General features: G+C 37.8%; 1 protein-coding gene across 1 annotated transcript in view; it reads right to left on the reverse strand.

Moving 5' to 3' along the window:
* Positions 1–13,247, reverse strand: part of LOC108362575 (protein unc-13 homolog D-like) — a 130,404-nt gene that overhangs the window by 90,079 nt on the left and 27,078 nt on the right. The window contains exon 2 of the mRNA XM_017615605.1: positions 11,640–11,898. Coding sequence (XP_017471094.1) covers positions 11,640–11,898 — 259 coding nt within the window. The remainder of the gene's footprint in view (positions 1–11,639; positions 11,899–13,247) is intronic.

Below are 13,247 nucleotides of genomic sequence, written 5' to 3' on the forward strand. Positions count from 1 at the left end.
TCTGTTTTCAAAAATTAAAATGAAATACATACATACATACATATTTTTTTCATATACAGAATATAAAAAAGAAAATAAGCATTTTCCAAAGCAAACTCTTTTAACGAGCAAAATTAATTTTTTTGAGTAATCATATTTCAAGTAACTCGATTAATCATCGTTTTGAGTAATCAAAATCTTGATTACTCGAGTAATTGATTAACCGAATAACTGATTAACCAACTTGCTCGAGTAATCGAATAATCGCACAGCCCTAGTTATTTGTGTTCTGCTTTGTGCTACATCAGTGTTGGTATTTTTGGTACAATTGTACTCTTTTGATACAATTTCGTTTACTACGCAGTACTTTTTAGTACAATTTTGTGATGAATACTATAAATATATACGTAGCTCTGAAAACTCACTGCGGCAATTTTTTGTTAATTTTTGTCTTCGCCTTCTCGTTTTTGCCATTGTAGGTTTTGAAATAACCACTATAACATAGCAAAAGGTGTGCTATCAACCTCACATTCCTAGGAAAGTTTTGAAAGAATATTTTCGATACTAAATCTTATTAAAACAAAATGTCGAAATCAGCTTCATATAGTTAGAAACAGTGTCATCGTTAATTCTTTATGTTCTTAAATATCATAACTTCACGACACTCATATATTGACTAGAGTTGACTATTTATTCTATTATTTTTTAATTCTAATTATTTGTTTATAAAAATATAGTTAATTCCTTAACAAAAGCTGTATGAAAATAAGTTTAAATCTTTGAACAACATTAAAAAATCGACAAACTTTCGTAAAAATTTCGAGCTTTCTATTTCGATTTTAGTATAATAAAGTGCAAGTTTAAAGTAGCTGGAATTTACCGTCAATGTCATATTATCTAAACGCGATTTGTTTTAACGAAGAAAATGAACAAACGGAATTCTCAAAACGTGTTTTTCTTGGAAATCTAGTTAAAAGCCCGAAATTTTTACGAAAATTTGTTGATTTTTTTAATGTTGCGCAAAAATTGAACCTTGGGGTTTCATTAAAGTAAAAACTGCAGAGTCGTAAAGTTGTGATAAGCACTTGAAATACTAAAAATAAAATGTCAAACTTTAGTACGGAATTCAAAGAGGATGTTTCTTTTATCCTTGCATAATAACTTAAAAAAATTTGTTGTTAAGAAGTGTACCTTAAAATATGTGCATACACATTTATGTTCAAAGTGTAAAATGTACCTACAAAAACTTTCCCATGAATACCATCAAATCATTGATCTTGAAGGGAATCTATGTATGCATGTACTAAGAAAATATATGAGCTGTAACGACCGCTATTTATATGTATATTCATTGCTTGTATTTTATATCACTTGAAAGCATACGGTTCTATGTTTTACGTCTAAACTCCTTGTAATGTCATGTAAAATGCAACTCTGTTTAGCTTATAAGAGAACTCTAAAACGCATCACTGACGATCAGCATCGTAAGGATCGCCTATAAATACTCGTGCTAGCATTGTAAAACTTTACTTTTCGTCTTTGCGTCGGTTAAGTTGGTTCGTCCAATATTGCTTCAGACAACTAACTTCAATAAAGACAATTTAGTATACACAGATTAGCGCCTCTCGTCCGCATTATCGGATAGGTCCATCAAGACGCGTAGTCGCGGTCACTACAAAAGATTAAGGAATTGGTGTGACTGGCCAATCCTATGACATTTTGTTGAAGGAACGGCAAGTCATACTCTTCATTGGCGCACAACACAGTGGCCTCGAATCTCGCCGACGAACCGACAAGCGTGCACAAAATGGCGACATTCTCGCCCGAACCATTTTCACAAATACTGGAAGCGATTTCCAGCGGCGGTAAAAACGGTTCTTTTACACAATGCACGTCGCGCTTTACAGGACAATGGGATCCAGTAGCGGTAGAGGAATTTGTTGCTGCTATAACAGTCTTCAAAGACATCGAGAAAATTCCTGATGCTGATGCGCTACGCGGTATGCCACTTTTACTCGAGGATTATGCAGCGACTTGGTGGATAGGTTTGAAAGAATCCGTGTCAACATTCACCGACGCCATAGAGTTAAAACGAGCGACATTTTCTCCTCCAACGCCTGATTGGAAAACTTAATTAAGTGTTTTTGAACATAAGCAACAAATGCGCGAAGCCTCCGATAGCTTTATTTGCAAGAAGCGGTTGTTGTTTTCACAATTGAAAGATCGTCAGCGAAGGGGTGCAACTCAATATGATATACGGCCTCCTGTCAGTGCAGATAAGAGAGCGCGTTTGCCAGCGCAAACTTGAAGAAAAGATTGTGGAAAAAGGGGTGTGTTTTCCAGGATGTCATGGCTGACGTCACGTTGGCAGATGGAAGCACTACCGCGCAAAAAGTGTTATCAACCATTTGCGACATTACAATCGGCCATAGAGTTCGGAAAATACGGATGATATCTCTTTCAAATGCTACGAAGAGTCGTACCCTGATTGGAGCGGACTTTTTGTGGTGAACATGGACCAACGCTACTGGTACATCGAAGACGAGCCCAAGGTAAAATTCGAATTCGCCAAGCCAAGTGTAAGTGGTCTGCCGTCAGCTATAGACATAGCGGGCGCACATGTGGTAACATGCAACCGGCTATCGCCTCGTACTAAAGCGGTAAACGAGTACTCAAACTTCGTTCGCTACGTTATGAGGAGTGGCACTAACATCGACGATGCCCTTTCCCCAGAAATATCTCCTGAAAGAAACTTTGGACCAGCAGTAAAAGAGAAACGCTCACATTCAAACGACTACTCTCCACACTCAGTGCAGCAAATTTTCAAAAGTTCAGTACCGGTTGGTGAATCTACGCCCGAAAACTCCTCCCGTCTGTTTGGGCCTCCATTTTGCAAAGAAAATGTTTCCCCTTTGAACTGTCTTGAGTTGAATCCACCAACTCAGATAGCTGGTTGCGAACTCACGCTTGAACAGCGTAGAGATTTGGACAAGCTGTTGCTCGAACATAACGAAGTATTCGAAGAGTCAACATTTGCAACACCGTTTGCCACACATAGCATCGATACGCGTGAGCATTTACCGATTTCTTCGCCACCATATCGTCTACCACCGCAGCGGAAGACTTTCTTGAGACAAGAAATAAACGAAATGCTCAGGACTGGAGTAATAGTAGAGTGCGAATCGCCATGGGCAGCTCCTGTAGTTATCGTACCCAAGAAGACAGGCGATCTGCGCATTTGCATCGATTAACGAGAACTAAACGCCATCACCAAGCCGGAACGGTATCTTCTTCCACAGATTGATGACTTGCTAAATGAAGCTAAAGTTACCAATTTCATGTCGACATTGGATCTGCAGGCTGGCTACTAGCAAATCGGCGTGAAGGAAGACCATAATAAAACTGCGTTCGTCACACAGTTTCAGCGACTAATCGATCGGCTCAAAGCATCTCTAAGTAACTTAACAATATTTACATATTTGGACAACATAATCCTACGTTCAAGGAACTTCGAAGAGCACCTTGAAGAGCTTAGTAGACTTTTCAACCGTATACAACAATTCGGTCTCAAGATCAATAAAGACAAATGTCGGTTTGCATGTCGCGAAGTGATATATTTGGGACACATCCTGTCACCAGATGGCATAAGAGTGGATCCCCAAGAGGTCACAGCAATATCTCTGCGCAAGCCTCCTAAAAATGTTAAGTTGTTATCCTTTCTACAGTCATGTTCCTGGTACAGACGCTTTGTACCCCAATTCGCAGATATCGCAAAACCGCTTTCGCAACTGACGAAAAAGAATGNGAGGTCACAGCAATATCTCTGCGCAAGCCTCCTAAAAATGTTAAGTTGTTATCCTTTCTACAGTCATGTTCCTGGTACAGACGCTTTGTACCCTAATTCGCAGATATCGCAAAACCGCTTTCGCAACTGACGAAAAAGAATGCCACTTGGGTTTGGGAAGATGAGCAGCAAGCTGCGTTTGATGAGCTGAAACAGCTGTTGGTTACGTCACCCATCCTAAAGCAAGTCGACGAAAACCTGCCATTCGCCATTAAAACATATGCCAGTGGTTACGCCCTAGAGGCAGTTTTGATCCAGGGAGAGGGTTCAGACGAACACCCCATAGCATATGCCAGCAGGCTCTTGACAAAAGCAGAGCAAAACTATTCTACGATTGAAAGCGAAGCTCTTGCCATCGTATGGGCTGTCCAAAAGTACCGTGGCTACATTGAGGGATCCGAAGTAACACTAATCACGGACCACCGGCCGCTTAAATGGTTGATGACGTTAAAATCACCAACTGGACGCCTAGCTCGATGGGCATTGCTCTTACAACCTTACAACTTGCACATCGACTATAAGCTAGGGAAGACAAATGTTGTGCCTGACATGTTTTCAAGGCCACCTTGTGAAGCCAGACATGACTCCGAAGAATCCTGCCATATATGCTCGTTCGCTGTTGATTTTCCGCGACGAGGAGCAAAGGAAATCTGCGACAGCTAACTTAGTGACTCCAACCTAAAAGCTGTTATCGAGTGCTTCGAGGAAAAGACCGATGATGCTGCGCATTAGGCCAAGAGAGGATTCACAATGAACTACGGCGTACTTTACTGCTACAATGATGAAGACAGCGAAGACGGACACCTAGTTGTTCCCGAATCCGAGCGTCCAGCAATTTTGAATCACTACCACAACAAAGACACGGCGGGTCATTATGGAATCGACCGAACTTTGTCCAAGATAACATCGCGTTATTATTGGCCAGGAATTCGGAAAGATGTCGAGAACCTTGTCAAGCATTGTGTTGATTGCCAGCGCTACAAGGCAACAAACCTGAAGCCGATGGGCCTATACCAGACTACTTCTAGCAAACAGCGATTTGAAGCCTTAGCCATCGACTTGTTCGGACCATTGCCATCCGATACGAATGAGATGCAGTGGATTTACATAGTGGCAGATGTTGCAAGCCGCTGGGTGGTACTTTTTCCATTGAAAGAAGCTTCCGCTGAAACTTGTGCGAAAACGCTCATCGACGAAGTATTTTTGCGCTATGGAGTCCCAAGGCGAATCATTAGCGACAACGGTGTACAATTCGTGTCAGCGGTAATGCAAAAACTTGCCTTCTGTCTGGATATACGCCAAGTATTCACGCCAGTTTACCATCCACAAGCGAATCCTGTAGAGAGGAAGAATCGCGACCTGAAGACGCGGTTGTCAATTCTGGTGGGCAGACAATACCGCAACTAGGCAGAGAAGTTGCCGGCAATACGCTTCGCCATGAATACGACACGCTGTCAAAGTACCGGGTATACTGCCGCATACCTCACATTTGGGCGTGAGTTAAGAACGATCGATGACGTCCAGCACGATTTGAGGAGAGCTATTATCCATTCAGAGAACTTCATTGCAGAAAGCACACCGTATCTAAGCACTCTCGCGGAGGTTTTCCAAGCTGCGAGAGAATGCGAATGCAAACAGCAAGATGCTAATAAAGGCATCACCAATCCACAACGATGCGACCAAGATGGACTAGAGATTGGTTCCAAGGTCCTTGTGACCACGCATGTTTTGAGTAACGCTCCCAAGGGCGTACCATCAAAGTTTATTCCACGACGAGATGGGCCGTATATCATTATTGGCAGACAAGGTACCACTTCCTACGTGATTGCTCATGAGGACAACCTCCTATATCCATTGGGCACGTACCATGCGTCATAACTGACACCATATCGCAGTTCCAGCGATGTTCCTGAGGGTCCAATAATCATGATACGGCGCCGAAGACGTCCCCGGAAGACAGCTTAGGATACTTCATCGGGTCGATTTCAGTATCCTAGGGGGACTGTAACGAGCGCTATTCATATGTATATTCATTGCTTATATTTTAATGCACTTGATAGCATACTGTTCTATGTTTTACGTCTAAACTCCTTGTAATGTCATGTAAAATGCAACTCTGTTTAGCTTGTAAGAGGACTCTAAAATGCATCACTGACGATCAGCATCGTCATGATCGCCTATAAATACTCGTGCTAGCATTGTAAAACTTCACTTTTCGTCTTAGCGTCGGTTGAGTTGGTTCGTCCAGTATTGCTTCGGACAACTAGCTTCAATAAAGACAATTTAGTATACACAGATTAGCTAACGCGTTTTCATTCGTGCATACAACTCCCTCTCTGTTTGCGACTCTCGTCCGGATTATCGACAGGTCCATCAAGAGACGTAGTCGCGGTCACTACAAAAGATTAAGGAATTGGTGTGACTGGCCAATCCTATGACATTTTGTTTAAGGAACGGCAAGTCATACTCTTCAGAGCAAATAAAAAAGTCGATGCAATTTACAGTCGAAAAGTACAGTTTTTGTATAGATTTCGTACTGAAGTAACAATCTCATTTCCCAACACTGAGCGATATGCGGGCGCCACCATAAACAAGTGTGAGCTAAAAGTGAGAGTGTGTTATTGTGCCTTCGCATGCTGTCGCTTTCTCGTCGTTTGTACATGTTTTGTTGCTATAAACGATGAAAATCACTCAACTGACCTATTGGTGCTTCTTAGTGCTGCGACTCATTTCGGTATAACACATTTGTTTAATGGCTCAATGAGAGAATTGAGCACTACACCAATTCATGTCAACAGAGAACTTAGTCATTGTACATACTCTCGCTTTGTGTGCCGTACGTAAAATAGTGTTAGTGCATATGTGTGAATATTTTTCAATGAATGATATCCACTAACACTATTTCTTGTGTTATTCAACCAATTACTTAAAATCATGAATAATTGCAGTTCCCTGATATGTACATATATAATATGTGAAGAGATTTTTTGTCCAGGTTACCAGATCTGCACCATTCATTCGATTTTAAAAAAATGAGGTGTCAAATGAAAGAGCTCGGGCTATAGAAGTGCTCTAAGGTTTTAACTTTCCGAAAAGAGTTGCCACCTAGTAAAATATTTAATTCCAATTATTTAAGCAAATAAATTAATTAGTACAATATGGGTATCAATCTAAATAGTTTTGAAAAGGTTTTATTTTTTATTACATACAAGGGGGTTGCCACCTGTTTAAAAAAAGCAAATTCAATTTCAATTATGGAAATTGGATAAGTGAAATATTCATCACAGTATGGGTGTCGGGCGAGAGAGGTTTAAGGAGCTTTTAGTTTGGAAATATTCTAAGAAGGGTTGTCACCTAATTTAAAAATTTAAAGTAATTAAATTATGTAGAAAATACCTAAGTATGTGAAATATTAAAACATGGGTGTCAAGCAAAAGTGAGTTGAGAGCTTTGGGCATCCAGACTATTTATGTGGTTTTTAAAAAGGGTTGCCACCTGTTTTAAATGTTAAATTCAAATTAAATTCAATTAATAAAAGATGGATATCGGTCGAAATAATTTTCAAAAAATAACACTATATATACATGTTCAATATAATTATTAGTGCCGGAGAAAGGATTTCATATTTTACAACGCTTTTATCAACTTGCATTGTTGTATGTCCAGACCACCATACTATAAATATAGCAAAGGTATTTATGGCAAACCTAGTCTAGATATCAACCTCGCCGTAGGTATCACTACAAAGACATACAATTAGAAAAACTCTAGAGATAGATGTCGCCGCGCCAGAAGAAGTTAAAAATATGCACTACATACGCTACAGCGGAAATGGACGACACGCCATTTCTTTAAATGAAATTAATTGCTGCTATATGTATGTATAGTGTGACCACTTTTCCAAAAACTCATTTACGTACACAAAAGATAGTAGCAACACAAAGTTTTAAAGACAAATTTTGGAAACGATTTTATTTCTGTTTATTAGTCGATATCCAAACACATTTTTGACGTACAAACTTCAGCATATTTATTGCGAATTGAGAAATATTTAGGTTGGTGAACCAGGGATTGGCATTGGTTGAACGTCAACTGTTTCATACTCAATCAATACTGCTGCTTTATATGACTGAGCAGCGGCGTTGGCTTAGTAGTATCGATACCTAAACGAAATTAGAGGATGACTGAACACCAGCGCATAGCGAGCTGTCTTGCAAATACAGCCACCACAAGTGAACGATGCTTATAACAGCTCATACTGATATTGACTTCGGCAAACCTGTACTCCGAATGATCGTGCAGGAAACTAGCAAACGCGGCAATTGAACGGTTCCGAAAGCATGAGAGCTCATCATTTGTTGCAGAAGTCGTTTGAATTGTTGCTGAAAATCATCTGACTTGTTGCTGAAAGCCATTTGACTTGTTGCTGAAATCACGACGAATGTGATAAAGGGTAATTTATCGTCTCGTATGCATGTATGTATGTATTTATAGCGCGTCTACCATTCAATTGCTTTGCCCACTACTGGCTAGTTGTGAGGAATGTGCATACGTACGTATGTATGTATGTACATATCAATGCTTCATTTCAAACAAGCAAGTGTCGTTGAATTGTTTTTGAACTACATCACTTCGGCAACACGTCAAATGCGCCTTCAGCAACAAACCAAAGGCGGCGGTTTGAGTTCTGCAACAAATCAAGTTAGCTAACTGCGGCATCTTGCCTTCGCCAGTCTTTCACATAAGCTCTAATGCTTTCGGCAACCGTCCAAATGCAGTATCGTGCTTTTGGCAGTCGATCAAATACGGCGGTTGCTGGTTTCGTGCACGATCATTCAGAGTACAGGTTTGCCGAAGTCAATATCAGTATGAGCTGTTATAAGCATCGTTCACTTGTGGTGGCTGTATTTGCAAGACAGCACGCTTTGCGCTGGTGTTCGTTCATCCTCCGTTTTTAACGTGAGTAGGCTTAAAGTCACAAAAACAGCACCCTTTGCCAATGTCTGGTACATACATGCATTCAAAGCTGAAATAATGAAATTGCTGCTAAATTACAAAAGTGTCGGCCTATGTAATCAATTCATTGATCTTGAGTAGTTTTCCTGAACGCGTATTTTCCATCTGATGCAATTTCTTTCAGCATTTGAGGCTGCTTCTTTACGAATTCGAAAAATTCCGTACAGGTCATTTTAATGTTGTACCGAGCAAACAAAATATCTCGCAGTGTCTCGATTTTCAGTTGTGATTTCTCATCGCTCCAAATCTGATTGATCAAAGAAAATACGCGTTCAACGGCAGCTGATGTGCCTGGTAAGCTGAGAACATACGATACGATATGGTTGTACGGGACCTTCCTTTGGTCAAAATGTTGAAAGCATTCAACCCAGCGTTCATCGGTGTCAGTGTTATTTTCTTCCCACGATTGGATCTTCTCTGGGTAACGTATTTTTCCAAATATGTGAACTGATCGAATAAATCGGTGTCGGTGATTCTATGACTATTCTTTGCAATGCTCTTCGCGGTACTTTCGATAAACTCCCATTTTGGTGGTTGATCAAGTGCACACCAGGCGAATATCATAATATGGTCGAATTGTTCAATCCACTCTTCAATATATTCGATACATGATTCTAAGGAACAAATGAACAAAATCTTTAGAATCAAAATTAACATTCGAACCGTAGAATTGACGTGAGAGATCTTTTTAGTTTTTATTAGTCAAAATTTGCATGTGCGTCTGTATGTTGGGCGCTCCTATCGATTCAATTTACGTACATTTTCGTGATTTTGTGGTTAGCTTCGGTAGACGCTACATGGCTACAAATTTACGTACTGTACGTGTCATTTACGCACAGTTGGTCACACTATGTATGTATGAACATATGTAGGCATATACTAAATGTGAGCAAACAACAGTTTACTTGCATAGTCTTCTGTTCTCTTTTCACTGCAAGTTGAATTATTTTAGTAACTATTGCAAAATTTTATACAGACAAGACTAAAAAGTATAAAATAAATTTTAAAAAACTTTTTAATGTAAAACGCTTTTATAAATGGACTAAAATTAGAAAATAATATTTCTCAGTCCCATAGAAATTGTTTTGATAACTTTTAATTTTGAAATTTTAGCAAAAGTTATTATAAACAATTTATGAGATTGAAAACGAAAAGCGTGGGGGCGCATGTAATAGGCCTGATTGCAAATTGAAGAGTAATATATGTATGTATGTGGGTATATTAATAACGACCGCTTAAAATCGATCTCAAACTTGTACTTTCGCTGTTGAAATTTTAGGTCTATGTTATGTACATATGTAGTTTGAATATTGTCAATTATATCTAATGCTTTGTATTGCATGCGCTCCACGTTTTTACAACGCTTTTATCAACTTGCTATGTTGTATGTCCAGCCCGCTTTGAATGTTGTATGTCCAGACCACCATTTATACTAGTAGCTGCATTTTTTTGTAAGCGAGCGACAAAAGAACGCTCAACTCGAGTAAAATTTCCTTTTAGCTACTTAACCTACCCTGTTGGTAGCTGGCAAGAAAATGTGATTAGTTTAACGGGATTTAGATACAAAAACCAATTTAAATGAGTAATTATGAGAGGTATTTGCGTAATATATATACTCTTTTAAAATATAAGTCACGTATAAAATGAAGCAAAAATTTCCCTCTCCACTTTCCCATTAACAATTCACAATAGAGCAGTGTTTTCACTTACCAACACTACCCTTCAGGTCGCGTATTTTTTAACCGACCTGGCTGAGCTGCACCTACTATAAATGTAGCAAAGCTATTTATGGAAAATTCTATATATCAACCTAGTCTAGAAATCAACCTCATTGTAGGCATCATATCAAGGAGATACAATTCGAAGACTTTAGATGTCTCCCCGCCAGAAGAAGTTAAATATTGCGCCTAAATATATGCACTATTTATATACGTCACAGCGGAAATGGACGACACGCCATTTCTTTAAATGAAATAAACTTCTGCTTATGTATGTATGTACATATGTAGTATGTTTATACTAAATGTGAGCAAACAACATTTTGCTTCCATGGTCTTCTGCTCTCTTTCAATGCAAGTTGAATTATTTTAATATCTATTGGAAAATTTTGTACAGACAAGACTAAAAAGTAGAAAATAAATAAAATAAAATAAAACTTTTTAATATACAACGCTTTTATAAATGGACTAACAAGTAGAAAATAATATTACTCAGTCCCACAGAATTTGTTTTGATAAGTTTTGATTTTGAAATTTTTGTAAAAGTCATTATAAACAATTAATGACATTGAAAATAAAAAGCGTGGGGCGCATGTAATACACTTGAATTGATATGAAAAGTAACATATGTATGTATGTATGTGGGCATATGAATAACGACCGCTTAAAATCGAACTCAAATTTGTACTTTCGCTGTAGAATGTTATGTAGTTTGACTATTGTCAATGAAATCGAATGCTTTGTACTGCATGCGTTCCACGTTTTTCGTTTTCAATGTCATTAATTGTTTATAATGACTTTTGCTAAAATTTCAAAATCAAAAGTTTTCAAAACAAATTCTGTGGGACTGAGAAATATTATTTTCTACTTTCTAGTCCATTTATAAAAGCGCTGTACATTAAAATTTTTTTTATTTTTATTTATTTTCTCTTAACGAAAATATCGAATGGTCCAACTATCGATAGTTTTGCAGCTCTACACAACAGTGCCAGGCAGCCGGTAGCCGCGCGAGGTAGCCGCGCAGGTTCATCAAAAGTCCATTAACTAAAAATTTCCAGTTTGTCATAAAAAAACTTACTTACGTTCATTCCCACTGCCGCCTCTACAAATTGTTCTTTAAAGCTCTCTACCTCACGAATATCACCTTCCAGAGCAAGGGGTGTTATATTTATTGGTTCACTAGCTGCTTCGAAACATCGGTATGAATCTGGTCCACTGTCATTCTCATTCTCATTACCGAATGGCTCAAGCTCTGTTTTGAAAGTTGTTTCCTCCAAATAAGACTTCTGCTTCAAAAGAGATCCAAATTTTTCAAAAAAGCTGCCATCAGCATCCTGTAACCTTTAATAAAATGCGTAGGTATGTGTATGTTATTAAGAGTATAGACTTGTTTTCACCTGGTCAAATTCAATGGCATTTATAGCCAATGAAGAGCTTTAGATTTTATAAAGTTATATAACAGAGTTAGGACTTTTAGTTCATTTTCATCAATCTTGTTCAATCACCCAAGTGAACTAGTTCCTTTAGTTTCTTCAATGAAATCATAGTATTAGCTTTCAACATCTCTACTGTATCGAGTTTTAGCCTAATGAAATTTCCATAGTTATACACATGATACAAAAAAGAAGGTAGTTTCATTTAATGACATTCGTTGTTGTTGTTAACCATTTGACTTTTAATAAAATTATGACATTTCATCAAATTCATGCTACCTGATCACTAAAAGATATATATTTTTTTTTAAGCAGAAGATTTTATTTTATGGACTTGAAAATTATGCCGGCTACATAATTTCTAAAATGGGGTTGACGACTAGGATTCAGAACGCATGAAGAAAGTGTATACATACATATTGTCGTTTGAAGTACNTATATATTTTTTTTTAAGCAGAAGATTTTATTTTATGGACTTGAAAATTATGCCGGCTACATAATTTCGAAAATGGGGTTGACGACTAGGTTTCAGAACGCATGAAGAAAGTGTATACATACATATTGTCGTTTGAAGTACAAAACCGCATATCTTCGTTTTTAAAAACCGCGCAACTGACATTTCTTGCAAAAAATTGGATTTGCTCACACAAGCTCTTGGATAAAGCCTTATCCATTCGTCCTGAAATGCGATTTCTTTGTAAAAAAAGAGAACCATTTTTAAATATGAGTGTTTTGCATTATCTTGATACGCGGATTCGCATTTTAAATTAAAAATTTGTCAAAGTTAATGGCGATACGCAAATCACATAGCCTATTTTTTTTAAAATCTGATGAGCAATTTAAAACTAATTTGAACCAAAATTTAAAAAGGTTTTATCTCGGAAGAATATTCTTTAGNATCTTGATACGCGGATTCGCATTTTAAATTAAAAATTTGTCAAAGTTAATGGCGATACGCAAATCACAAAGCCTATTTTTTTTTAAATCTGATGAGCAATTTAAAACTAAATTTGAACCAAAATTTAAAAAGGTTTTATCTCGGAAGAATATTCTTTAGAATTCGATTTTTAAATCGCAATATTGCATTCAAAATAAGAAAACGAAAAAATAACAAATTAATGCGCGCGTGGTTATTATTATAAAATAAAAAGAACCATTACGATGAAGTCTTATTTAATAATTATATTCAACAATTTTATAATGAGCTCGAGGCCATTTTTTAAATGAAAATTTATTGTGGAAAAGCAACAATAATTT

Source organism: Rhagoletis zephyria, unplaced genomic scaffold (genome assembly GCF_001687245.7).
Source record: "Rhagoletis zephyria isolate East Lansing unplaced genomic scaffold, Rhagoletis_zephyria_1.1 Rzeph_scaffold_01040, whole genome shotgun sequence".
In the NCBI taxonomy this organism is placed as follows: Eukaryota; Metazoa; Arthropoda; class Insecta; order Diptera; family Tephritidae; genus Rhagoletis; species Rhagoletis zephyria.